Genomic DNA, 27,523 nt, shown 5'->3' on the forward strand with positions numbered 1-27,523 from the left:
CATTTCATTAAGTGCTCCACAGCTGTCAGCTTTCTCTAAGCACAAGAGTCACGGCTATGCAGACAGGTACAGACCCCGTAACATGGGAATAGGGCATAATCTTTCCAATCTTCATCAGAACATGCAAGACCAAAGAACCCACAAAAACATCAGCTCCATGGCTGCCTCTTTGGTTTTGCACAGCCTGTGAGTAGGTGAACTATAGGAAAGGATGATTTGCCTTCTTTGGTCAGCAGCCCTTGAGATGCTTTGCTTGAGCATCGTTGCTCAGAAGTATCATCTTAAAAAGCTGAGCAAACACCCACAAGAAACAGTGAGCTGCATTTGTGGGGACTCACATCTAACTTGCCACACTTTGCTCTACAGCACATAAAGGAAAACCGCAAATATGTTGGTCTTTGTCATTGAGAAACAATTCTCACCAACCCTAAAGATCAGATCACCCACTAGGAAAGAATTTTAATTGCCAGAACACAACCTTTCAGATAGAGCAATACCCCTCTGCACTCACTCCTGCCTTCCCCACTGAGCCAGATGATATGCTGGCTCAGGTAGTCCCCATCCCCAAAAATTCTATTTTAGTTTCATCTTTGCCTTATATTCACTCCCCAAAGCCAAGAACTGCTGCTTCACCCCCTCCTTAAAAAAACAAATAGCAGCAGCTCTGCCCAAGAATGGAAGACAATGCTAAATCACAGTCCCTCCCTTTGCCCTTTGTTAATCACAGACAGAAAGAGCCTCTTAAACTCCATCGTAACATAAGGGAGATGGAAAAGGAGCTGAACTCCAGTTCAGTGTGACTTGTCTCTGATTCACACCACTTCTTTCTCCTCTAAAGCAGGCTTCCAGTGCTGATGGAAGTGAATAAAACCCTCTCGCTTCAGGACAGTACTTCACAAACCTCAAAAGCAAGGAAACCGCAGTTCTAGAAGCCATAACAGTATTTCAGGGTTTGTTTTTTTTTTTCCAGAAAATTATATGTAACCTACTTGGGAGCTTAACCTCACAGAGCTATCATCTCTTAGTACCTCAGGCTGCAATGAATACATGTATACACTGGTAAAGCAGTCAAAGGACAACAGTGACAAACTGGACTTCACTTGACCTAGGCACAGGCAGGATGCATCCAGGGCAGGGAGCAGAGGACAGCATTGATATCCCCTGTCATCTGCACCCCCAGTTCAGGTCCGTACACACTCGACCCTCCCCACCCACTCTGCAGCTGCCTCCATGGACCCATAAACTCCCCAACCCATGGGAAGCCTCCCTGCCTTGAACACCTGCTTCATCCTACCTCTGCCATGCTGATGTGCTCCTCTTCCCTTTCCTTTCTGTGGTGTCAGGCAGGAAAAGCTCACAGGCTGAGCGCGGAGGAGAGGGAGCAGCTGCTGCCAAACCTCAGAGCTGTGGGGTGGAATGAGGTGGAAGGCAGAGACGCCATCTTCAAAGAGTTCCACTTCAAGGACTTCAACCGGGTATGAGGATTGGTGGTAGAGTTTTATAACGCTGGAGACTTGGTTTGCAGAGCAGGGAGTCACATCTGCAAGGCTGAGCCAAAGAAACCCCTCCATGTTTCTCCTGAAATGTAATGGCTGAGCAAGATAACCTGCCCAAGACACCAAAGTGCTTGACCCAGCACACCGTTTGTCTGGGAAAAGCTCCCCTAAAACAGGAAAATCCAACAAAGATACAGAACATCCCAGGCCTTGCATTTGGTTGGGTTACCTAGAAATACGTAGTGTAAAATCAATAGCAATGGGGTGAAAACCAGCATATTGCAAGGTAGGTGGTCCAGAGCTAACTTTTCTTCTCACTCCACTGGGCAGGCCTTTGGCTTCATGACCAGAGTGGCTCTACAGGCAGAAAAACTGGATCACCACCCCGAATGGTTCAATGTGTACAATAAGGTAAGGAAGAGGGATGGTGGGGGCAGCCAGAGCTCTTCAGGGAACACATCCTTTTCGTGAGGCATAAAACAGCAGCAACAAATCCTGTTCAGGAAAGAAAACCTCCTTCTTAGATGCCATTACCTTGGTATATCACAGACAGCCTACAGCCGTCACCCACAGAACCTTCCCTTCCCCTTTTTTGACCTATCCAGCTGAACAGAAGCTGCCTGTAGGCTGGCACCAAGGTCATTTTTTAAAAATCAGTATCAGAAGTAGCAGCAAAGGGAAAAGCTTCTGGAGAAAGAGCAAGTTGAAAAGTGGGCACAACTGGCTGCTGTGACCGAGGCAGGGGTGGCAGTGACAGCCTGTGGCCAAGACAAGCTGTAGGAAAGAAAAAAACAGGCAAAATGCCAGACCACCTCTCCCACCCCAGGAAATTTTGCTAACAAGTTTGGACAAAGCAATAGTGCCACCTGCCTCATCAGATGCGAACTGTCTGCATCACTGGGGGAAATGGTTCCTGCTCTCTGTCAGCAACGCTTGGTGGGTTGGTCTGTCTGTATGCTTTAGGTTCACATCACCTTGAGCACCCACGAGTGCGGAGGCTTATCGGAGCGAGACATCAACTTGGCCAGCTTCATCGAGCAGGTTGCAGCTTCTCTCTCCTGAGTAGAGAGAGACATGAAGCCAAAAATCATCTCCGCCGCTGCCGCAACCTGCGTCTCACCTGGATGGCTGCACCTACAGCCTCCTTCCACTTCAAAGCTAGTTCCTGGCTCCAGACCACCTACCGCCATGCCAAACTCCCTGCTGCAGCTCAGATGGATGGAGGCGTTTCTTGGGCTCCATGCATATATCTATCTCTGCTCTCGCCGCTTTCATTCTTAAACCCTTCGTTAGCTGTGTGCTGCCAGGCCTCAAACCACTGAGCCACTGGGGCTTTAAGCAGCCCTTTTACCAGGAGTCACGTTACACAATTCCACCAGTAAATCCTTCCAGAGCCTGACCCCATCCAGCCACTGTGCTATTGCTTCTTTACCTACCAGAATACGCTTTCTGCCCCAAACGTGGTACGTGAACCCTTTAGTTTCTCTGTAACATACCCGCAACTGTGACGTGCAATTTGGTTATTACTGTAACCTCTCTCTAGCAGTATTATAAGCAGGCACATGATTTCACCCTTATTGTAACCAGCCTTTAGTAGGATACCAACTGAAAATGTTTACAATAAAGATCTTGGTTAACCTGATGTCAAGTTTGGAAGGATGCCTCACTGTCAAAACTATGCCAACAGGTTTTCCCAAGGCAGGTACAGGCCTGATGGCTCTCAGGAAGGTGCTCCTGCCATGGAAAAGCTTCCTAATGAAGCACCGCAGAGAAATGGCATGTGCCTTCACAGGCCTGCACCTCAAAGCGAACGGTGTCTGAAAGAGAATGAGATTATCAAAGCTAGAGCAGATCGGATAACAACTGCTTGTGCTAAAATCACAAGTGTACCATAGCCAAGGCACAACCAAAAGGTACAAAAGCATCACAAGAAATAAGCCAGGGGCTTCTTAAGGTGAGATGCCTCCCAAAAGAGGTTGTAGGTGGATTTGGCAGTGGAAGATCTTCACTCCAGTAACACAATGATCTTGGCAGTCAGGGAATCTGCAGCCAAATTGCTGCATTTTCAGTACAACAGGAAAAATTAGCTGTGAAATCAATACTAGTTGCTTTCAGCAAAACAGTCTGGGAGAAACACTACAAACACCCAATTCAGATCCTTTTGTCTTCATTTTTTAACCCTTAAAGTTCTGTAAAGTATTAAGACAAAATCCATAGCTCTCAAATGACAATTTTTAGCATCCTTGAACATCACACACAAGATGTAGCCATAGACACCACCTTTGTCTTGACAGAATGAAAAAGCAGCCCTCGGGCAGAGTTAGTAAGATTCATAAACCATCCTCCCCACCACAGACTAGGCTGTGCATAAGCAAAGACCAGGAGCAATAGCTCCCCATTCATTCAAAGGAGCATTAAAACAGAAAAACAAGAGTTCAATAAGCCTAGACAGGTAAATGCACCATTTTAATATAAACTAGGCCCATTTTCACCCTCTCTTCAGCTATTTCAGCCTAGAGTTTTACAGTGGCAAATGAGAGCAATACAGGATACTGCCATCAGATGAACTCGTCCCACTTGTTCATTAAAAAGTCCATGTGTATTTATTGGGCAAGATACTGTGTTGCACGCAACCCTTTCACTCCCTCCTCCTCGAAGTAATCAGAAAAGCGCAGATGAAATCCATGGCATGAAGACTCATCTCTTCTTCGTGCATCCCACTAGATATTCTTCAGTCTAGTACCTAAGAGCATGTAAATCCCTCGGGAGTGCTTTGTACAAGCAACCAATTTCACGTCTTGCTTGGAAAACCTGACAGCCAGAAATCTTGCAGGAATTAATAGTTGCAAAGATCCCTCCAGGTCTGAAGTACCATCCAGTTTCAGATCATAATCCAGTCCATAAAATTCCTCTTTGTTTTGTTTTTTAAATAATTATACAGCCTATTAATCGCACCGTTTTCCTAAGACCATTTGGCATGATAAAGGAGATGCAGATTACATGTTAGATGACAAGGGTGAATAAAGACTACACACTGGTAAATTACAGTGACCTATTCCTGACCAGATTACATTTACAGTATAGAACAAATATACATAGAACAGTTAAACCCACAAATATTAAGTGAAGCCCAAAATAGAATACATTGACTCACAAATAACATCTTCAAACATATCCAAAAACCTGAAATGGAGCACTGATCTGTTAGATCCCCCTTCTTCCTTGGAGGAGAATGCAACCAGGGAAGAGAAGATAATTTCTCTCTCCCTTGTCCAACTCCAACCTACCCCCTCTTTCTTTTAAAGCAGAAACAAAGAGTACCTCCCTTTTTTTGTTTTTTAAATCTTGGTTCCAAAGAGAACCATCACAGTAGCCAGACACTTAAGACTGTCTCCAAAATACAGCAAACTCAGAGATGCAGTAATGGTCACATTAACAGAATAAATAGGTCCAACATAAATGCTGATTGCCAGAGCTGGCAACATCATCAAGAGACTATCAGGCAATCAAACGCTATGCTTTCAAAAGGGCTGAGAGACATGCATAGAGTCATCAGTTTAAGGGCAGATGGCCAAAATACTTTTGTCTCCTAGCACTGAGAATAAACCTGTTAAAAAAACAAGTATTCCTCCCACAATCACAGAGGCCAAGGCTGCACTGGTGTGCAGTGGCTGGTAAGTAACCTTCTAATTCAGTGTAATTATTGTGCAAGTGTGTGCTTCAGCTGTGGTAAGCCAGTGAGGGTCACGTTAGGGCTAACAAGCCCACTACAGCAGAGAGACAGATGCCTTCAGACGCCCTGCACAAGATGCTGCAGATGTGGCACAAAGTCTTCTCCCAAGTGTTGAACTCTGCCCAGGAAACCATTGGTAGCAGGCAAAAAGCTGAGAGGAAACACATGGGTAAGCCCTGCAGGAGTAACTCCACCACTGTTTAATGACTCAGGAGATTCTAGCTTCTCCTTAAGGCCACAACTGCCTCACAAATCGCATTGGGAAAGCTTTCTCAACACAAAAACAGTGGAGAAAAATAGGAAGGATGAGCCACATGCCCAAGGCTTGAATACCTCCAACTTGCTGCATCCTATCATCTACCTCTCAGAGCTACAGCAGCATCTTTGTAATACTGTGAAGGGGACCTGGGTCAACACAACGACTATTCTACCTTGTAGGCAAGCACACTTTCTCTGAGGCCTGTCTGTTTTTCTTCACAATAGTACCATAAGGAAACGACCACAGCAAATGCTGCAGTCAACAGTTGAACCCTCAAACCCTTCCTGGTATCCCACAAAAAAGGCCAGAGAAGCATCAAGGCACAATGGTGAATGCCCTTTTGAGAATGTGCCTTAAAAGAATCAGTGCAAAGAGCAAAGATTACTACTATTACAAAAATCACCCTTTTATACTAAAAGACCATGGTAAAAAAAGGTCAGCTTTGGTGCCATCCGTTTGCACACGAAGTCCCAGGCCATGACACACACCAGGGCCTGACTCTACTACAGCATGGTGAGATAGTGCAAAACCTTCAAGTTATGAACAGTGAATTCACTGGTTTGCACATCCCTCCAGAATTGTGCAAGGTACAACAAGCACTCCAGGTGGTAAATGCATGTCTTCTAGAAGAGGCAGGGAAGCAAAACAGATACTATGTATCTCGGATTTTCAGTACCATCCAGTTCCTCTCCCTACACCACCTGCTTGGTTTCTACTTCTGCTGTTATTCAAACCAAGAGATTCCAGAAAAGGATTTTGTGTTGGGTTTTTTCTCCTCTCAGCAGATATTGATTGCAGTCTCACTGAGATCTCCAGAGGGAATTTCAAGAAGAATACATGACCATCTTCCCTTTCCCAATTTATCAGCTCTGCATTACACAGATACAAGGCTCCCAGCACAGTCTGTCAAATGCAGTAGCTTGCAGGAATACTTAAAAGAAAACAAAAAATTCTATTTATTTTCTATCTTCAACTTCTGGGAAGAATGAAGCTTTGGAACACAACATGAGAAGTCAAATCTAACACTTGGCTGGACAGCGGCTGAATACCAGGTCTGAGGAGGAGACACAGCAAGGAATGAAGTGACACACAGAATACCTGAGGAATCTGGAGTTGTGGAATGGAGATTCAACTCACCACCAACAGCCATGATGAAAATAGGCAGGGTGAAGGGAAGAAAAGCCCTAAAACTAAAGTTGGGCATGAAAATAATACAGATTTCAGAACAGACTAAGACAGGGAAGGAAGTTTTCCAGATTGAGCCGCCATCAGACCTGCAATTGTAGGAACAAAGGCTTACTGCAATCTCTTCCCCTAGGAAACCTTTAGAACCACCCCAGAGCTAGCTGGCAAGGCACCAATTGTTGCACTACAGTCAGTGGTGGCTGGGAGAGCCGTTCATGTGCTTTTCACTGCAAGGAACATCCGTGCTGTAGAGGCCGTCCAAGTACGCCTGAGAAATCTCCGCTACCAAGCTCCTGTCTGGGACCGACTGGGCCATTCCATAGATGGCTCCCTAAGCAGAGAAGAGGAAGTCGTTACATAGGATCGCTAATGCCATCAGAGAAATTGCGCTCACCCCAAACGCACCCTCCCTATATGCTAGCCTCCTTACCATGCCTGTGGTCTTGGCTTTGAGGTTCTTCATGATCTCCTCAATGCTGTCTTTGACATCTTTCAGGAACTGTTCAGCAACACCGGGCTTTGTGTGCAACTGTGTAATGCAGAGATGAATGCTGGGCAGAGGAAAGGGGAAAGATTAACCATCTCAGGTATGCACAGCTCCACGTCTTCTGCGCAACTGACAGCGATCTAGTCCTTCCTTGGCCAGCAACAACCATACATCTCCTTAAAATAACATTTTGGTAGTATAATGTGAGAAGATGATCCACTCCATTCCAATTAAAGGCAATAGCTGCAAAATACTTGCTGGAACCAAGCTGCAGAGAGTTCAGCTCTTTTATAAAATGGCAACTCCCCCTTCCTTCCTAATATCACTGTACAGAGTTAAAGGCCTATAATTTTCTTGCCTTATTCCAGGTACCTCTGGTCAGAAGAATGCAGCTGCCTGCAAGCACAGTGATCCTTGCCATCATTTCCCTCTCCAGCTTAAATGAGCCATCAGCATGGAAGTTAGCACCCACCAGAAGGAACGGGGCTACTCACACCTCTGACCTATCCCTTCAGTCTCTCTCGACTTTGCTTAATACTAACTGCAAGTCCAAAATTTTTTCAGTGCAGCTAAATCTGAGAGCATTTGCCCCTTTTACCCACAGAAAAAACAACTACTATCCACTCAAGGAAACTCCCTGACAAACAATCATTTTACACCAGGCTGGAAAGATCACTGAAAATGATCAGCCCTTCACTGTTCTTTTAATTCAAGAAGAGACTAAAAATAAATCAATCTCCAAACCCTCAGTTAGCTAGCATGAGATAAAGCCCTGGCTATTTATATTTTTCTGCTTGTATTAGACAGAGGTAAATAGAAAGGGAGCCTCAGATATGTTCTCTGCCAGGCTCATTAAAATTACTATTGTCTCTGCCTCACTGCAGTAACAATTATAAAAGTAATTCCTTCTCTACAGAGGAAAAGTCTACATACAATTTATCAGATATGGACAACATCATTCAGCAAATCAAGAGAGCTACGTGGCCTGAAGATGACCATCTTGCATACCCTGGCTACACCCATCACTGCACTGGTCTCTGCACACTCACCTTGATGGGAACTGTAGGGCATTTAAGTTCCATCCTTTTGCAGCTAAGAAGTTAGATAATCGATAAATGTCGAAAGTGTCTGAACCGATGGAGATGACAGACACCTCAGGTTTCCCAAGAATGAAGATGCTGTCAATTTTTCTCAACCTGAAAAAGCAAAAGGAAAATAGAAATGACTGATCAGGGTTTCAGGGGCCAGACATTCTGTCCATCTATCTAGACCCTTAAAGGAAAAGCTACAGAAGGGAACCGATGACAGCACATCCATACCAAAAAAAAAAAAAAAAAAATCACACAAAGAGACCAGAGCCCAGGCCTTTGGGACTTGCAAGAGGACTCAAGTCATTAGAGGCCCTAAAGTCAAGCACACTCAGGAAGAAATGGAAAAGAGGGAGGAGGACAGAGCAGCAAGGGAAAACAGAATGGCAAAAAATATCAGCATATCAGCTCCCACAGCAATACAAGCACCCCAATAAAAGATAGTATAACCCTTCTTTCCTCATCCTCAGCAACTCCTTCCTAATTCCCTCTCAGTCATGGTTGAGGCAGAAGAAACTCCCAAAGCAAAGTCAGCTAAATCAAGATGCCTGCCCCCCTCCTCTCAGCACCTCTCAGCTGTCTGGCACAGGGCAGCAACCTGGGCATAAACAAAGCACCTTCTCCCATACCTGCCCGGTGGATCCCCACCCAGCAGGTAACATGCTATAGCTTCTCCAGGGGGAAAGAAAAAGTTGCAAGAGAAACAAAAGCAGTTTGGGAGGAGTCCAGAATGGGGTTAAAGAGTATGATCAAAATGCCAAGGCACGCACGTACTCTGATTCAAGGAAACGAGCCGTTTTAATGATCCTCTTCGTAGCCTCGATGTAGCCTGATTCCCCTATGTGCATCAGAGTCGCCCAGCACGCAGCTATGATTCCACCAGGCCTGGAGCCTGCCACGGAGGGGGAGGCGTATATGCCCCCTTGCCAGTCAGGTGCAATAAAGAACTGGTAGCTCCTGTACTTCTTGTCACTATACAGCACCACCGAGGAGCCCTTGGGAGCATAGCCATACTGCAAGGGACACAGAAAGCATTAAAAAGCAGCAGGAGGACACAAGAACACATTCAAGCGCTCACTGCACACAGTCACCAAAATCCCACTTGCACATACTTTGGCACATTGCACAAAGCATGCGAAAAGGGCAGCCCTTACCCCCGCACTTCAGCACTCCTCCACATAGCAGGGCACAAATGTCTGAAGACATGGATGGCATCGGGAATCACTTGCCAGAAATTAAAGCATTGGAAGACCTTTCTCCCCTCCTTCTTACCTTGTGGGTATCAGCAGAAATGCTGGTCACACCTTTTACACGGAAGTCAAACGGACGCTTTAGAGGGAACCCTGCCTTGTCCATGAAAGCAATGAGAAAACCACCCAGGCAGGCATCCACGTGGAAGGGGATTTTGTACCTCACCGCAAGCTGTGTGTGAACAAGAGATTCTGGTGAGTAACGTGCAATCAGGCAAGAAAACTATGTGGTCGGGGCACCCAAACTCCAGTCACCAAAAGCTGCTCTGCATTTCACAATTAAAGGTTTCCTGGACCCTTTTGGAGCATTGTGCCACTCTCAAGCCACTGAGGATAGGAGAACTTGTGGGATGTCTTCACCTGCCTTCCATGTATTTGAAGTTTGCCAGCAAGAGGAAAAACAACATGGCATTTTGGCAATTTGCTGTACTTGCCAAAGAAATGTGACAACTTGGTCTCAAAGGAGTATCTGCAATAAAGTGTAAGGGCATGATCCAAATGAAAAGAAGGTCAGAGGCCTCAGCTGGTCACATACAAAATAAATAACTGGAGCACAGAGACAAAAATCAAGAGGAGTGCTTGAAAAATAAGATCCCAGCCCTTTGACTCCTACTCCCTCCATGCATTCCTCCAACTTCTGCACCAAGTTTGCTACAGCCAATAGGGTCTAAATCAAAGCCTTTTTACCAGCTCAACTATTTCGCTGTTATATCCCCTCAGATACCAAAGAATTAGTCCTGGTTAGTCTCGCGGTGGGTGCAGCTGAGCTCTAAGTCACATACACAATACATACCTTCAGTTACAGCACAAGTTTGTGGCAGGGACTTCAGAGAGACAAAGCACATGCAAAAGGCTTGCTGCTTTCTCTTGCTATGACACACCACATGCACCAGCTCAAGTCTAAAATCCAGCCCCACACAAACAGCTTTATGACAATGCCCAGAAATAATTTCTGGCATTTAAAGCCCACCTTCTCACAGCAGTCACAGAGTGCAAAAAAAAACAGTCCCATATTCCTTCTCACTTCCAAATTGTGTGCTACATACCCTGCTGTTGGTTAGCACCTTATCTGAGGACAGTAATAGCCCCCCAACCAGTCTGCTCCTCCCTCCAGATTCATTGGTTGGCATCCTGGAACCCCTCTGCTCTTCTTGTACAGAAGGCCATGCTGGTTTTATTGATGAAGCACCCAGAAATCCCAGGGGCACCCTACCTCTGCCACCTCTTCAATTGGGTCCATAATTCCATGCGGGAACTGGGGAGCGGAACAGACCAGCATGGCTGTGTTCTTCGAAATAGCTCTCCTCATTGCCTGAAGATTTAAACAGAGAAGATGCTCACATTCCATTTACCAAGTGCCACCCTGCCAAAAAAGATAAAAAGTGAAAACATGCAGCACCTGGTCTTAAAAAAACAATGCACAAGAGCACATAGAAAGCAAAGCAATGAGCTTCAAGCATCAGCAGACATCAGCTGAGTCATTTAACTCATCCACTTGGAAATACTAGAACACTTTTGCTCATCCCCATCTGAAATCTGGGGCTGTTTCTGAAATACATAAATTATTCAATTCTAAATGAATCACACAGGACAAAGTATTTCAAACAAAACCTCATCTGTAATGATAGGCACTTACTCCTGCCATTTTCCCCAATTTCCAGGAAGGATTCATCCCTCTCCATCCACTGACTTGCTGCCTAAATAGGTAGATTTCTTGCTATTTGCTGTACCACACTAATTTCCCACAGAAAGAATGCCATGCTGCCTAAAATGGTACCTGAACATCCACTTCCATAGCCCTGGTCAGCGGTATGTGAATCAACTTCAGTCCAAAGTAGTGTGCTGCCTTGTCAAATGCTGCGTGAGCGCTCACCGGGACCAACCTAGAAAAGCAACAGGTTGTGTATGTCAACCCAGGCAGCACCTAAGCCTTTACCATGATCAGAAAGGGAAAGAAAAAAAAAAAATCTACTTGTAGATATTTCTGTGTGACAGATCACAAATAGTCTAATTGCATGTTTCAACTAGCCAAAAATCATACAGATTGAAAAAATAAAAAAGTTGGGGAAAATGCTCTCTGGGACAGATGAGAGGCCACGTGCTGTTCTGAACTACAATGATGGACAACATGTCAAACAACCCAGAGAAAACCTATTAAAGTAATTCTATTCCACTGCATGGTCTTCTGTGAACCAAGAACCAAAGTTCCCAAGAAAGTTAAATTCTTGCCATATCAGACAATGTTGTATCATCTCCAACCAGCTGCCCTCCCCAGGAGGGGCATATGATAATACAAAAGGAAAGGAGCAGCATAAATACACCAAAGGAACTACTTGCCATCTCTCATCTCTAATGGCAGTGTCAGATCATCCTTAATTAATCTTCTTTTCTGAAGCATCATATCTTTATCAAGGCCTCTAATAGCATGCAAAAACATTAGAGAGGGAAGAACTGCAGGAATTCAGCAGAGGATGAACACCACAGTGTTGCATCTCTGTTTTCCCCCTGTAAGCAATTAACCAGAGAAACAGTTTTGATGCACTCTCTAAAAAAAAGCAGCACATTAGAGAGAGCAAATCCTCTATTAGCAGTGTAATGATTAGCACAATTCCTCATTTCAGCTCCAACTTTAGTCTCAGAGTTTTCAGGCTAAACCCTCTTTGATCTGAATAAATCAAACCCCTTAAACACTTCAAAGGGCCTGCCAATCTCTGCTCGAGAGGGACCCAAAGCAGAAATGAGCAGGCTCTGTCTAGAGCAGCACACAGGTATTGCCAAAATACATCTTTACGGCATAGCTACTGCAGTCCCCCAGCAACATTCATGCCTCCCAGGCTGCTTAAAGGTTCTTGTGCTTCTGCACCACTTTTTTCGACCCATGTTTCTCTCCTTCTGACACAGATGGACAAGGAAGAGGAGGTAACAAGCTATGAAATGAAGGAATATAGGGGTCTAGCAGCCACCTCCACTCAGAGGAACAATAATTCCCACAAGCTCCCAAAGCCACAGAGGTATTGCTCACATTTCTGGCTGTTTGATGCCTCTCTCGTAAGCCAGGTCCCGGTATGCCTTGCAGGCCATCAGAATGCTCTCAGTCCCACCAGATGTCATCTGTCACAAAAGAAAAGCAGCAAACAAGAAAAACTACTACCTACATAGATGTTGCAGAAGACAAAAGCAAAAAGGGGATGCTGCCACAGCATCTCTGGCCAGAAATGTTTCAGAGGCAAGAGATGAACAGGACCAGCTCAGGTTTTCAAGGGCAACAGAAGGCATTGAAAAGCTCATGGTAACTTTCTGACATTCAGCTTGAAAATGCACATTTAAATAAATGTTGACTTTTCAGTTTAAAGGGGAAGGGGCAAAGGGAAAACAACAACAACAAAAAAATCCAACTCAAAAGCCTGACAAGAGGGGACCATACTGCACAATCACTAGCTGCCAAACATGACTGCTCCTCATGAAACTACTAGTACATACTTAGCTCTTGATTACCCAAGGATTGTTTGTCTAGATTACAGATTAATTATGCCACATACAAGTAAACAACAAAGTTGATCCTGTATTAAGTTAACTGAAGTCCAGCAGGGTTTATTAGGTCTGGAGCAGTGCCATGCTGGGGAACAGAGCCAGCTGAGGGTTGGCACTGCTCCTAAGCTACAAAACCTTCCCAGAACCTGCAGGACTGCAAAGCACAGAGCCCTCTCCTGCATTCTCTCTGCAGAGGCCAGCCTAGGTCTGGTCAACATCAGGCCAGAGCTTGTAAGTCCTCAAAGACCCAAGCAATTTTACACTGGGAGGAACTTCTGCATTACACTCCCCAGCAAGTCCCTCAGTGTCCACACAACCCACCACCCCTGCTGTCCCAGCCCTCTTTACCCGGACCATAGGAAAATGAGGGGTTTGCATCATGAGGTGGAAGAGAGGAAGAGACAAATACAAACAGTTCCATCAAATTTACTATTGCATACTAGAACTCAAGAGCTGTTGCAAATAATAAATGAAACTCTTTACAGGAAGAAACTCCTCAAGTGGAAGGACTGTCTCTTGTCAGCTAGCCTTTATGAGTTCTGACATGCAGGGGACACAAAAGTGTTCAGGCACAAACCTTTCAAAGTAAAATTTTAACCTAGTAAAATGTGAGGCTGTTTTTTCAAGCAGCCTGCAGGACCCACTTACTGCTATGCTGGGTGAACCGTAACTTGAGGATGGGGGGTACCTTGGATACAGAAGTGCAGGTGAAACAGAGGAATCAAAAGCCACTTACAGTGCTTATGAAGGACTAATTTTGATCCTCAGACCTGCTGAGCCAACTGCAACTTCCCTTTTAACCTCTTCTCCAAAAAAATAAAGATAAAAAGGATTCAATCACATTTGCATGCCTTATGACATCTGCTAGTCTGGGTTTTCTTTTGTTTTTTTCCCAGCTGACATAGCTGCAAAACCCCCAAAATGCAAAGAAGTGTGGTTGCATGACAATGACTAAACATTGAGTACACAAAGAACAAAGTTCACAGACACATGAAACAGCCTGCCACATTTGTTCCTAACACAATCCAAGCTAGCAGCAGCGGCTACCACAGGCAGTGTGGAAATTACTGTCACACCACAGACAATTTCTGCTTTTTTGGTAGTTTGTAAAGCAACAGCTGTCACAGAAATACCCTAACAGAGACTCACACTGGAAAAAGAAATTGTTGCATCTGCTGTGAAGCAAATACATGGTAGCAGGAACACAATGTCCTAAGCATTTTATGGGCTGTGTCACTCACTTCTCAATCCTTCTTATGAAAAGATCTATGAAGCTGTCAGCTTCTACCTTCAGGAAAAAAAACCAGCTGGTATAACACCGATTGCTTTCCTACTGAGCCCTGGGAGAAGAGGAATGGGATTATTGCATACTTGTAGCACTGCTTGCAACATTGCTTACAATATTGCAATGATTGTGAAAACTTTGGGATTCATGTTACCAAACACCAGACACTTTGTGCCACCAGGCCTGCTCCTTGTTGAGCAAGGAATCCCTACCTCTACTCTCAGGTAAATAATCTGCTCTTCAAAGAGCAGCCTCTCTACAGTCTTATTCCCATTTTGATCTTTTCATCAGAACAACAACATCTTGCCCTTACATATGACAAACACTTCTTCAAAGTCTGGCTTATCACCTGCATGGAAATGCTGAGCCACACACAGTTTTTGGGAGGTCAGAGTCAACAGTTTTCAGCAGTTGGTCAGATGGAGGTTTGGGAACAGTATCCAGGACAGATCCTCCTCCCAGGCACCAACACTGGCAGGCAGATGACCACACAGAAAGCCTGTTCAGGCAGCTGAAAATCCACCCAAAAAGCTGAATTTCAGCCAGATCAGCTTCCTAAATTGGCCAAGAGTCAGCACCTCAGTACCAACATGACTCTCTGCCACAGAGATATGCCAGAGCAGCTTGATCTACAGCAGCACCTTTAGCGTGGCACCGCTATGACAGCAAAAACCCTTTTGGTCCACGTGGTTTGTACCTGCAGAGGGAGTCTGCTCCTCTACAGGAGGCTTTGTCAGCTTAGCTATCAACAGCAAACTCATTCTGCTACAGCCAAGGCTTGAATCACTGTCACAGGGTACAACTTCCCTGGGCATGCTGGCAGCTGGCCAACACGCAGTGATTCAGCACCCGCCAACAGCTCACACAAATATTTTTTTCTCTCCTCTAAATAAAAGTCCAGAGGCTCAAGCGATGCCATGAGGAAAAGGGGCTGGAAACAGGCATTGTTTTAAGCAGCTTTCCAACCCTGTGCTATCTTCAAAAGCCAGATGAAGCATGGGGAAGAAGGCAAGCAAACAATACTTTTTTGTTCTTGATTTATTTATTATTTTCTACATGGGAGAGGAGAGGAGAAAGTACAGGAAAAAATATCCCTCCTGCTTTCTAAATTCTGTATAGCCCTTCTACTGCCCCCCACCTCCAAATCCCAGTGCTCTGGAACCTCAACATTAAAACAGCAGTAAGGGGTAGAGTCCCTACGGTATAATTCCTTCAGCCATGTCACCTGCATGTCACTGTCAAACTGTCAGACATAAAATGACCTTGGTTTGTGTCTAAAGCTTTGTTTGCATTTTCACCTTAGGAAACACATGTTCATTCAGACCCTGGAGACCAAGCTGACCATAAGTTTCACTGAGCTGAACTAGCCTCTGAATAAGAAAATGAACTATAATTTATTTCTAAGGTAACATTATAGTAAAATATATCACTGCATGGTCATAACATAGAGGCAGACTCACATAAAATCCCTGTAAACCTGCAGGTTGTAAATTCCACTAGTTGCCTCTTTCAAGGTGACCTGCTCATCACTACAGATAAAACTTGGCAGATCTGCAGAGTTTAAGCCCCCCTCCAAGACACATCACTCATGTTTCCCTGTTCAAGTCCTACTTCAAATGTACAGCCAGCTCTATGACAAAGTCTGGAAAACCCAGAACTTGGGAGGAAGAGACAAGCCAGCTTCTACAGGAGGCTTAGGCTTGCATCTGTCGATTTTGCCTCTCTCTCCTGTCCTCAGCTGCAAAGTAAGTGCAAAGAAGAATTCACAGAGAGATTGACATCAAATACACACTCACACTCCCCCCCTCCCCCGCAATTTTCCCTGCACTTCAAAACTGCCCTTCTTTTTAAAGTTCAAAAAACTACTAAAAACAAAAAAAATCGTTGAAGCTTGCATAAAAGTGGTGATTTCTCTCCAGATTAGAGGGGAAATCCACAGTGCCAGCACTGCAAAACAAAGCACCCTGTGAAGAGGAAAATACGCACACATGAGACATGAACAAACTCCCCCCATTCCTCCTCGATCTGCTGAGCTTAACTAGTCTTTCTAAATCATTGCAAGAATGTGATTAGAATCTCCCGGGAGCCAAAAATCACTAATTCCTTTCTCTTTGCTCTTGCATAACAGGTTTAAAAGTAAGAACAAAAGTAGTAATTAGTGAGAAATAGGAAGCATCCATCCACTGCTGAAAATGATTACTTTTAAAAACTGCTTAAAAACCTGGAACATCTCTCGGTGCAATTTAAGGCAAAAGGCATGTCTGCACACCCCCCACCAAGGGCATTGTTAGTGATTTTATGCCCACGTTTAAACCAAGAATTATAGCCCCCATGTCTCAAATAAAGGCACCTCCTGTATAATAATGCAAGCTGCTCATCTGATTTAACATTCCTAAATCTAAAAAGACATGTTTCATTTTAGCATTTATTAAACACCAGAAACCTTCAAAGAGGAAGCTCTCCAGGTCCCCTGCTCAGGAAGCTGTCCACATGACAGAGGGCAGGACCACACAGCAATCCCCAGGCTGCGGAAAGCCCTGGGAACGGCACAAATGTGTCACGGTGCTGCTTTTCCCAGACTAAGCAGCAGAGTATTAGCTCCTTAAAGTGCTGTTCTGCAACTTGTCATGGAAATCAGAGCACAAAGGAAGTGAAATTGCCTCACTGAGAAGCAGAGACAGAAACTTTCAGGGTTTTTTCCACACAGCATACACTCTTCAGAAACACCACCAAGCTCCATCTGCCTTCAGGGGCCATCACCAGGCACCAACAAAATTGGACAAGCAGTCCCAGCTGCTTAAATCACATTGGTAAATCCAGTGGACAGAGACCTGGCACTAAACCACACTTCTTCTCAGAAATGGCAGAGACAAAATTAAAAAAAAAAAAAAAATTTGTTTCAGTTTTCAACACTGCAAAAGTTGAACCGAGTAAATCAGAAGCCTTCTTAGTAGAAAATGCCAGCAGCATCTCCTAAACAGATCAATTTAAAGATAACTTACAGCATTGCACCCTCCCTGGTTTAGCCATCTCTGTTTCACAGCCTCACCAATTATTGAGGTGCAACTGCAGCAGCCTGGGCGACCAGCTACAGCAGGGCCTTCCAGAGACAGAAAGCACAGCATCAGTTTGAAAAAAATGCTCTTTTTAAATTACTTTGTAACTGTCCAAGCCTCCAGAAATAATTCTGAAATGCTAGCTCTGTTTTGGGGAGAAGAAAACAAAATAAGCCTTTGAGTCCAACTACTTAAAGAGCACGTGAGCTCCATATATCCACCCACACCTCTCCATCAACGATTAACAACTCTAGACACTTCGCAGTCAGGAAGGACAACATGGGAGGAAGACAAAAAGTCCACTGGAGAGACTCGTTTAGACAAGATAATTACAGGGATGCAATTAATCTTCTGTTTCTGGCCAATCAACTTTTTAACCCTCCCTCTCACCCTGCAAATTTGACTGTTCAACCAGCTAGAATGTGACTCCACAGCAGGTTGCACGCCTCCCCAGTTGTTTTGCTTCTGCTTGAACCTCATCTGTGGCTTTGCAGCACAGCCCTTGGAAGGGAGGGGAAGAAGAAAGGAGCAGAGGGAAAAGCAGGATCCCCCTGAGAGCATCTGTGGAGGTCTCACATTGGAAGCAATCCCTGTCTGATTGTTTTGGACCTGTTTTTTTCACCCATTCTGAACCTTGTCTCTTAGGCAATTCTACTTTTAAATTTCGGTGAAAGAGCACACAGGGCCAGGGTTGACGCTTTTACAACAAACACTTCAGGTAACAAAAACTGAGCACACATGTTGCAAGCTTCAGCAAAGTTCTCCAAGGATACAGTAAGTGTCACAGAGCTATCTGACTGCTGTATCAGTCAGCATCTCAACTGTTGATAAAGATGAGCTTCAACAGCTTTAAACCCAGCCTCTTCCCCACTCCAGGGACCACCTCAGCAGTGTTCTCAGCACTGCAAACCCGGAAGGAGATGAAGTGAGGTTAAAAGCTTTTTATAAGCAAAGAGACACGTTCCTTCTCTAAATTGGAAGGGGGCACAAGGAATACAGTCCTGAGAAGACAAGTCAGGTCACAGGGCCCAACCTCCTGCTGTCAACAGCATTCACATCTTACACTCCCAGACACTGCACAGTCAAGTTTCATCTTCAACCCAGCTGGAGTTTCATCCCAACTACACCTACTATAAGGCTACTCCAGTACTCACCTCCTTAGCACAACCAAGCCTCCAGCTGTCAGATTAAGCCCATTCACAGACAGTTCATCTCATAAGCTCTCATGTCAACGTTGCCTTCCCATATTGATCCTTGACCATTGCTGGCCTTCTCCCTCCTCAGCATATTTACAGACAGCAACCACCGCAAACTCAGTCTCCGAGAAATCTCATCTGGATACTTCCTACAAATAGAACTACTTTGCAAGTTATTAAGCAGCCCGTTTGTTTCACAGCTGCACCTGACCACCATGCCAAGAGTAAGACCTCAGTGTCCCGTGCACCATGTAAACAGGGAGACAATTTGGCCTAAGAAATTCAGGATCCTTACACCAAAAAGGTCAAGCAAGAGAGAGTAGTGTAAAACAACATGGCTGATTTTTATAACAATAATTCACCATGCAAGTTCACAACTTTTGCTCTTTGACCAACTCTGAAACCATCAATTTAAGCACACACACACCTGGACTCTTGCTAGGAACTCTATCAAGGCTTTAAAACTGGTTTCCACCCTAGCACACTGGAAGGCCACATAAGCCTGGAAAGACAGCTTTCCAGCTGGACAGATGACAATACGTGCCATGCCTGCTTGATCACCAATCCTTCAAGCTGCTTGTTGGTGACCAGACAGACAGCCAGCCTCTTCCTCAATCTTAGCATTCTGGCAGGCTCACAGATTTCCCGTTCAGAGATTAAAACTGAGGGGAGCTACTCAAAGTGACACTGCTCTGTTCACCCGCTGATAACCAGCCAGGCTACATTACACTGCTGCTCTTTTCCAATGGCCATCAAGCCTGCATAATTTAAGAGTGTGAAAAAAAGTTGAAATAAATGGTCCTGTTTAAAGAACTACTTCCCCGAGTTAAACTGACTCTCATAAAGCTTCACCAAGAAGAGCAATTAGCAACTACCTTCTGTACAGTTATGTTGGCAGCAGGGCACATACCAGAATGAGCTTGACCTCAGCCTCAGCTGGTAGCAGAGGGTCCATTTACAGCTAAATCAAAGTCATAAATATCCAAAATGTTCATGGGACACTTGAAGACAGGCTACTTACAGCACCACAAGAGTGAGGGCCCCCATTGAAGAGCGTACAGGCAATCCTCACTACTTCTGCTTCCATCTTCCTCAAACCAGGGAATATATCCGGATGGAGAGGATTACTCCAGGCAAACTCTTCATACACCTTCAGAAAACAAAGACAGAAAGTTAGCCTTGCAGATGAAGCACTAAATTATCAGTGCAAATTTGGGAACTTGCCATACACACTGTATAAGCAAATTAGCAGCATTCAGCTGCAGATCTCCTTGGACTTAACTCCTGCTGCAAGTAAATATCACAAGCTGGGAAGCTATGGCTATGTTTTTCTAAGGCATTCTGGCCTCTGGAGTGATTCTATATCACAATATTTCTTTTTGTAAAGACAGGTTGAATTGTTTAGCTGTTTTCACAAAAAGAACACAATACACACCCCTACAATTGCTTTACACAAAACAGGCCAAAAAACTTACTTTGCAGAACTAGTTTTCAAGTTTACTATTACAGGTTAATTATGAAACAACTAGAAAAGCACAACTGCCCAACCACACCACAACAAAAGTGGCTGTGGAAACCAGTAATTCATGCTGTTCTGCAACTGCGGGCTCACAGGATAAGGCTGGAACAGGCCAGTTCCGACCTCCTGCAGTCGAGATCAAATGTAACCGCAAGGATGTTAAAAGAAAAACCAGCGAATAATCAGCACAGAGGGAATGTTTCCACAACACTCAATCCAAGCTGAGGCCCCTCCAGAAAGGCTGCTCTGAGCTTTATGTTTCCCCAGAAGTGGCAAAGAAAATGTCAACAAACAGAAGAAAACACCAACAGCAACCACCAACACTGCTCATTACAGCTGTTTTAAAAAGTGTTCCCAGGAGCAAGAAGGATAGACTTCCCTTTCTAGCAAAAAAACCTCTTGAAGTAGATAATATTTGAAAACAGACCTTTGGGCTGTTTAGGTTATTTTCCAAACTTGTCAAAGGGAAAAGTTCCTGAGTAGGTAATCAGACCTAACAAAGACAGCACTGAAGCATGGACATGCTCCATTGTTGTAAGATTTGGACTGCCAAAAATCATTTTACAAACTTCTTTTTTGCTTAAACCAAGAGGAATTCCATTTTGTTCAGTGAAGCTGTTCCAGTACAAAGTTCCGCAGCCTCCCAGTAACAGGACAGCCAAGGATCCTTTCACTCCAGCCTATAGCAAAGGCACATCTGTCAGGGCGCTTGCTGAAGCTGATCTATGGCAATTTTACACTTCCTACCATTCCCTGAATTAGAAGGTCAGTGCCAGTTTCCAAGTTCACTTGTAACCAGCTTCACACTTTCTTACTCAAAAAAAATCTCATCTGACTGGATCCTCCTTATCTCTACACAGTGTTCTCGCAGTGACAGTCACTTGGCCAGCTTTACATTGCCCAAATGCTTTGCTAATAATTCCCCTTCCACCTACATTTACCCTAGCCTCTCTTCTCAGAGTTGAGCAGTCTTAGTTTCAGATCTTCCCTATTTATTTTGAAAGATGCTGAAGGGTTTCTGGTCACCCTGGATGCTAAGGATGTCTACAAAGATGCAAAGTCAGACTGCTTGCACTTTACCTTCACTAGCAGACGGGTGAGTTTCTCGTCACCACTGTACACAGTCCCAGAGACCTTCCCATCCTGCCAACGTACGTCTCCTGAAAGAGAAGGAAGAGCATACTGCTTGCAAACACGGCCATTCTCAGAAAGCATGCAGAAGTGCACAGAGAAATGTTCCCACCAGCTCTGCAGATGAGGATTCATCTTTTGAGATTTCACTGATGAGGAACAAGTATTTGTGTGCCAGAAATAACTTTGTGCAATGCTAAGCCTCTGGCATCGTGTATCCCATGAACTTAGCAAAATGCAAGTAAATGATGACTAAAGACTCTGCACATAAACAACATCTAGCTGCAGCAAGCAGTTATATTAATATGTCATCCACTGAAATCCCCACTCAGTCTCCCCAAACCACTGTCCAGCCAACTGAACTCTAAAGTGGCTAAAGTTAAAGCCCCTTTCAAAGAGCACCCATCAACACCATAAGTTGAGAAGAGATAGAAATGTCAGGCCTGTATTGCTAAAACCTACAGTGCCAGCTGCCTCAATTAAATTTCACCCAAAACGATGTGCCGCTGAAGCTTTAACAAATGAGAGCAGGTGGGTGGAACAGCATCAGCAGCACACCCTGCTGAAAAGTGTTTCAACCCACTGCACAACGTGATGGAACTTAACCAACTAACTTCCTGCTTCCAAACACCCCAGCAGTGGTGTATTCCCACTTCTTTGGCTATCTGCTCCCTTTCCTGTTAGCCTCCTTCATAAAACTCAACAGCATCAGCTTCACAAGCATATGTAAGGTGAACACAGTCACAACCCAACCCTCATTTCCCAAACAACTTTCAAAGGGGCGTGCACAAGTGTGGGATGGAGGGGGCCACAGGAAAAGAAAAAAGGAAAGAAGAACTCAGTGAAGGAAGGAAATAGTCATTTGAGGGAAAGCACAGACAGAAGACACACAAGCAACACATAAAAGCAGAAAAGAAGGAAGCTGTTATAGGATACTTCACTGCAAAACTGTTTGTTTCTGAATTTGGAGCAGATGCACTGCTGTAGCAGAAAATTCAAGGCATTTCTCAAATCTGGGATAGGAGCAGGGCTCCTCTGCACAGCAAGTCACCCAGATTTGCTCGTTAGGAGCATAGGTAAATGAATCAGGGTGGAGATATTTACATGAGTGAGGCAACACAAATTAAGTTTCAGATACTGCTTATCTGGACTCAAGCCAGGAGAAGCACATCATGACTTTGCCTTCCTTAAATGGCATTTTCAAGGTACAAACCATTAAGACTTTGATTCAGAGTGACAGTTTTGGAAACTCCCTAAAAATCCTGCTTGGAAGTTGTGGGGTTTTTTTATTATGAGTATTCTCTGGGGCTTCACAGAAAACACGTTTCTGGTAAAAGTTGAACATCAAGACAACTGCTCAGAAATGTAATAAAAAATGCATTCAAATAATTGCTTCCATATTTCTCTTCTCCTCAGCTCTCCCATCATCAGTCTAGAAGTCTTGGGGAAGGAACAGAATTTCACTGTAAATACCCAAATACAGCCTTAGAAGTCATGAATACCAATCTTGGTCACTTTCAGAAGGAAAGCAGACAAAAATTTGCAAGCAAAGAACATCAGGGAAGAAATATTTAAGATTAAACCATGAGCAGGAGTCATTAGATCTCATTTAAAACTAAGTCTAATGTTAGGTCTATGAAACAGACCCACCTCTGCTGCAGCACAGACTCACACTCATACCTTTTGAGCTGTACTCTTTCATCTTCTCTAGTACTTCAGACTGGCTCATGCCTTGTTCTGGCAGCGCTTTGATATAATCCTTTTCATCTTTCAAGAAGGATAAACTGGAAGTGACATCATTCAAGGCTTCATCAATCTTCCTTTGAATCTAAAAAGAAAGGAAAATCCTATCAACAATGGTGCTGGCCATATTATAAATAATTGTTGACTGCATGCAAGATTGAGCTCACTAGCTACATCCACACTATTGAGCAGAATAGACAGGAAATGTTTCAGCCCCCTGACCAAAAAGCACAGTAGAACTGACAGCAACACAGTTCAACTCTTCTTACCAACCTCTTCCTCCAAAAAACAAGCTGCCTGGAATGGTGAACTGGCATGCACTGGTCTCTAAACCACACTGGGAATTGCCTGTGGGAATGGTAACTGGCACAGCCCAGAACTGGGCCGACTAACCACTATGGGCAATTGCAGGGTGGCACTTGGGCCACTGCTCAGCTGTGTTTCATTTAACAGCACAGACACCACCACTACAACATTCAGAGTACGTTCATTATACTGATGAGTATTACCTGATAAAATAAACTTAAGCCAAAAATACTGCATTTTTATCCACCAAACCTTTTTTAAGTCAGTTTTTAAATTGTGGAAGTCTTCAGCTGCATTCTATTTTGCACCTGGTCTCCTCTGTCATCATACACACAGTTTAGAAACATATGAAAAGAGAGAGAAACAATAAAGAAATCTCCACTACAGGCACAGTGAGGAGATTTCTTTCCTCCCACCCACACCTTACATTCAGGAGGCCCAGACTTCTTCTCACAACACACTCCAAAGTAGAGATTCTTCTTGCAGGCAACACAGGTGTTGGGATATCATCAGCTTTAAAGACTTTTGGACATTGGAATGCCTCAAAGTCAAGGCCCCCTGTAAGCAACTGATAGGTTATCAAGTATCAGCCTACCAAAGGGCAGAAACAGTATACAGATAGGACACACAAGGATTCCTCCGGCACAGGGAAACTTAACAGTGCCAGCCCTGAGAAGGCAAGTCTGGACAAAACAGGGACTGCATACAAGAGGCCTGGATGGTGGTGTCCTTTTCTAACAGGAAGACAACAAATATAAGCAGAAGAAAACAAGTCATTAATTCATCTGATCAAGGGCTACTCAAATCAGAAGGTGAAAGCTAGGTCACCTGACATGATAGTGGAAGATGCTAGTCCCTTCCAGAGGGCTGGGGAAGAAACTTGAAAACCGCTTCCACATCCATGGCAAAAGGAAAGTTTCTCTTTGCTACTTTCATTTGACAAAATTGCTTGTAACAGACCTGACTCCCTGAATCGATACATAAATCTTCCAACACATCCAGCAGAAAGAAGAGCAATCATTAAGTGCTCTACCATCATTTACTGGGTAAAAAAAACCAAGCCATGCATTTCTCGATCATTAAGTCGTTACATGCTAAAACACGCTGACATATGTAGTTTCAAGCTTTTATGCAAAAAAATCCCCATCTCCCAAATACTAAAGTCTGTTTCATTTTAATGATTACACAAACTTCCAGTATCTTTGTGTTACAATGCTAACTATGTCTAATAGCTCTAACCTAACCATGGCCAGTCATCTGATTAACAAAATTATCCTTCCATGTTGCACAACAAACACCAGGCTATCTCACACTTGCTGGAAGAATAATACATTGTTTCAAAAGAACAACTCAAGTTCAATCCTGTCCCCTTCCTCCATAAATAAAATTATTTTCTTCCAGTCTAACAAGGAAATGTTACTGGAAAATTCTGCAACTGCACTCCCTGACTCTTGGTTAAAGAAAAAAAAAGGTGGCACCCCCATTTTATGAGAGCAACGCTGCTACAAAAAGACTAGGTAAGAATCATATCTTTCATTAAACCAGGTGGCAGCAGAAGGCCTTCAAGATTTGTATCCTTGGATCATTACAATCACAGTGACATGACAGCAAAGATGCACTGAACTGTAAGTTCTCTGAGAGCATGCTGTGCAGGCTGAAACAAGGACCTGGGACAATATCAAGGAAAGTTGTCCAAATACTTACTATAGTCCCAACAAATGGCATTTTTCTCAGTAGTTTAAAGAACTGTTTTTTAGTTCGAGATGCTAAACCTGAAAGACAAGAGTCAGAAATTAGCCTAATATGACTCAAGAAACAAAAAAACTGACTTGGAGCACAACATTTACGATACAGCCCACAATACAGGCTCTGTATTTCTGACCCAGGCTAAAGTAACACAGTGACCACAGGGACATGGTGAGACAGATTAGCATAGCAAAGAGCAGGGTTCAGAAGTGGAGCCCAGTACAGAAACATCGGGCTTGCAGAGCAGCAGCCATCTATGGGAAACAATAATCTGACTTGTTTTCTTACTTACAAGGGAATTTGCACCCACATGTGGAATTTTACAGGGAAGAGAGGGACGTTAGGATTTGTTACAGGTAAGGGCTCCAGAAAAAAGCAAAAACACTTTTGGAAATTATTTTCTGTATCTTCAAACCAGAATAGTACTGTAACATGAAAACACTCAAGAATATGAAACAGGCTCCCAGACCAAAGGAGGAAATAGTTGAGCCACAAGGTGACAAGGATTCACCGGGTGTCTGGCCATCCGACACAGGAAATGTATGATGCAATGGGAGGCAACTCAGGGGAAAGCGACGGACAGAGGGAAGAGCAGAAATTCCATCACAGTCCAAATACTGCAATGAGAGAAGCCACTGATGACAAACACTGGAAAACTCCCAGAGTAGCTCCAAAGGCAGGAATGAAAGCAGTATGACACAGATGCTTTATAGCCACCAAAAGTGCCTCGAGTCCTACAGGCATTTCAACTGAGCACCAGCAATTGCAAGACAAACCAAAAAAATAACTAAACAAACTTTAAAAATCAACCATTTTAGGACTTCGCAATTTTATCTACATTTCCCCCTTCTGCTTAATATATATTTCACTTCAGATATATTTTGAAAAACTACAGGAGGACAGCAATTAGAGTTTGGCACATTCTGTAGCAAATACTCACTAACACTCCGAAAACAACATTTCTATTGCACATTTTAGTGTGTACAGCTTCACTACGAACTTCCCCAGTGAAAGAAGACTACAAACTCCTGAAAAATTCAGACAAGCTAATTAGATCTCATAACAATTAGTCAATACTTAAAAAAACACTGTGCGACAGTACAAACACTAGCCAAGAAACTAACATAACCCAAGTAAAAGCTTCATACAATTTGTTCCTTCCATAGACATTCCCACTATTCAGCTACTCCTGTCTTTAAAAAGAAAAAAGGCTGCTTGAGAAACAAAGATGGACAGAAGTAAAAGCAAACATCAAGTTAAAAACTCAGGTATAACAAACTGCCACTGTAGTGTAATCCTAAGGCCTCTGGGAACTGCAAACCACCATGTTCTCCTCTGAGGGCAAGGTAGTTATCTCTGACTATCACACAGACAGAAAAAACTGCAGGTTCATCAAAATAGATCTCACTGAAGAGCTGTCAATACCAAAAACTGCTCAAAACAGGAAGATGCCCCAGAAAAAAAAAAAAAAAAAAAATCAACAATACCACATGCAATTATCTTGAACATCCTGAAGATGAAACATGTCTCCTCCCCCAGCTGGAAGAGCAAGAGTTATTCAGACACTTTGCACTAGTGACTAAGTTCACAAGAATCCCGTGCTCAGATAAATTTCTCCAGGTTTTGAGCAAGGAGAGAGTTTTGCAATAAGTAAATGGTTTAGCCAAAAGCAAGAGGGAGGAGTCAAGAGGAAGTGAAGGAGATGCAGGCACGTTCCAGATTGGCCTACCGCACCCTCTGAAAGAATGGGGGTGTTTCATTGACCAGATTGGCCTTGACCTTCATTTGGAAGAGGGTTTTGTCAATACCAGTTGACAGCAGAAAGTCTGCTTTAACAAGTGTTTGGCCTTGTTTCATCCTCCGTCCTCCCTCCCTTCCCCTCAAACATAAGAAAATCCCCCATTTCAAATACTTACTCTCGGACTGAAAGAGGAAGCCATGCAGCCATACACTTAAAAGCGTAGAAGCACACGTCAACCCCACCAGCTGCCAGGGTTCAAGTCCATCGCACTGGGCATTCACAAAGCTCGTTGCTTTCTCCCAATACATCTGGAGGATTTCCTTGTAGGGAATAATGGCATCCTGCGCAGAGGAAAACAAGAATGAGACAGAGAGAAATTCAAATGCACACAAACGGGGCATCAAAAAGTCTATCAGTCTATTGTCTATTAAAAAAGGCTCTGCTCAGGAAAGCAGACCCCATGCTTTCCTTAATCCCTGTAAAGAGAACAGGTAGGAGATAGCTGTCATTCATTTCTAGTCAAGAGCTGCTGATACAAATACACATCTTGAGAGATTTCAAATACTCAACAGAAAAGGGCCAAGGGCAGACAAGTAAGATACGCAAGCTTCGCAGTCCCAAGACTCATCAACAGACCTTAACATGGCCTGCAAGAAGCAAGGAGAAGCAACAGAGTTAATCTCTGTATTTTTTCTAAGAAATGATTAGGTGTCAAGTGAAACCTGAACTACTGCAATACACCCATCTGAGGAGCCACAATTCATCAGGTAC

General features: G+C 43.9%; 2 protein-coding genes across 2 annotated transcripts in view; one reads left to right on the plus strand and one right to left on the minus strand.

The window, feature by feature from the left end:
- Positions 1-2,558, plus strand: part of PCBD1 (pterin-4 alpha-carbinolamine dehydratase/dimerization cofactor of hepatocyte nuclear factor 1 alpha) — a gene marked incomplete at its 5' end in the record, with an annotated part of 4,412 nt that extends 1,854 nt beyond the window's left edge. The window contains 3 exons of the mRNA XM_010076373.1: positions 1,344-1,475; positions 1,827-1,907; positions 2,460-2,558. Of these exons, the coding sequence (XP_010074675.1) occupies positions 1,344-1,475; positions 1,827-1,907; positions 2,460-2,558 (312 nt within the window). The remainder of the gene's footprint in view (positions 1-1,343; positions 1,476-1,826; positions 1,908-2,459) is intronic.
- Positions 2,559-6,368: 3,810 nt separating this feature from the next.
- SGPL1 (sphingosine-1-phosphate lyase 1) lies at positions 6,369-27,094 on the minus strand. Its single transcript, XM_010076372.1, has 13 exons — positions 26,928-27,094; positions 24,970-25,037; positions 22,897-23,044; positions 21,166-21,245; positions 19,588-19,716; positions 12,521-12,609; positions 11,276-11,381; positions 10,712-10,810; positions 9,521-9,670; positions 9,023-9,261; positions 8,210-8,356; positions 7,104-7,224; positions 6,369-7,004 (listed from the first exon to the last, which is right to left on the minus strand). Exons 1-13 carry the CDS (start codon positions 27,058-27,060, stop codon positions 6,864-6,866), a joined length of 1,650 nt encoding a protein of 549 aa, XP_010074674.1. The 5' UTR covers positions 27,061-27,094; the 3' UTR covers positions 6,369-6,863.
- Positions 27,095-27,523: the final 429 nt, after the last annotated feature.

Source organism: Pterocles gutturalis, unplaced genomic scaffold (genome assembly GCF_000699245.1).
Source record: "Pterocles gutturalis isolate BGI_N339 unplaced genomic scaffold, ASM69924v1 scaffold19873, whole genome shotgun sequence".
Taxonomy (NCBI): domain Eukaryota; kingdom Metazoa; phylum Chordata; class Aves; order Pterocliformes; family Pteroclidae; genus Pterocles; species Pterocles gutturalis.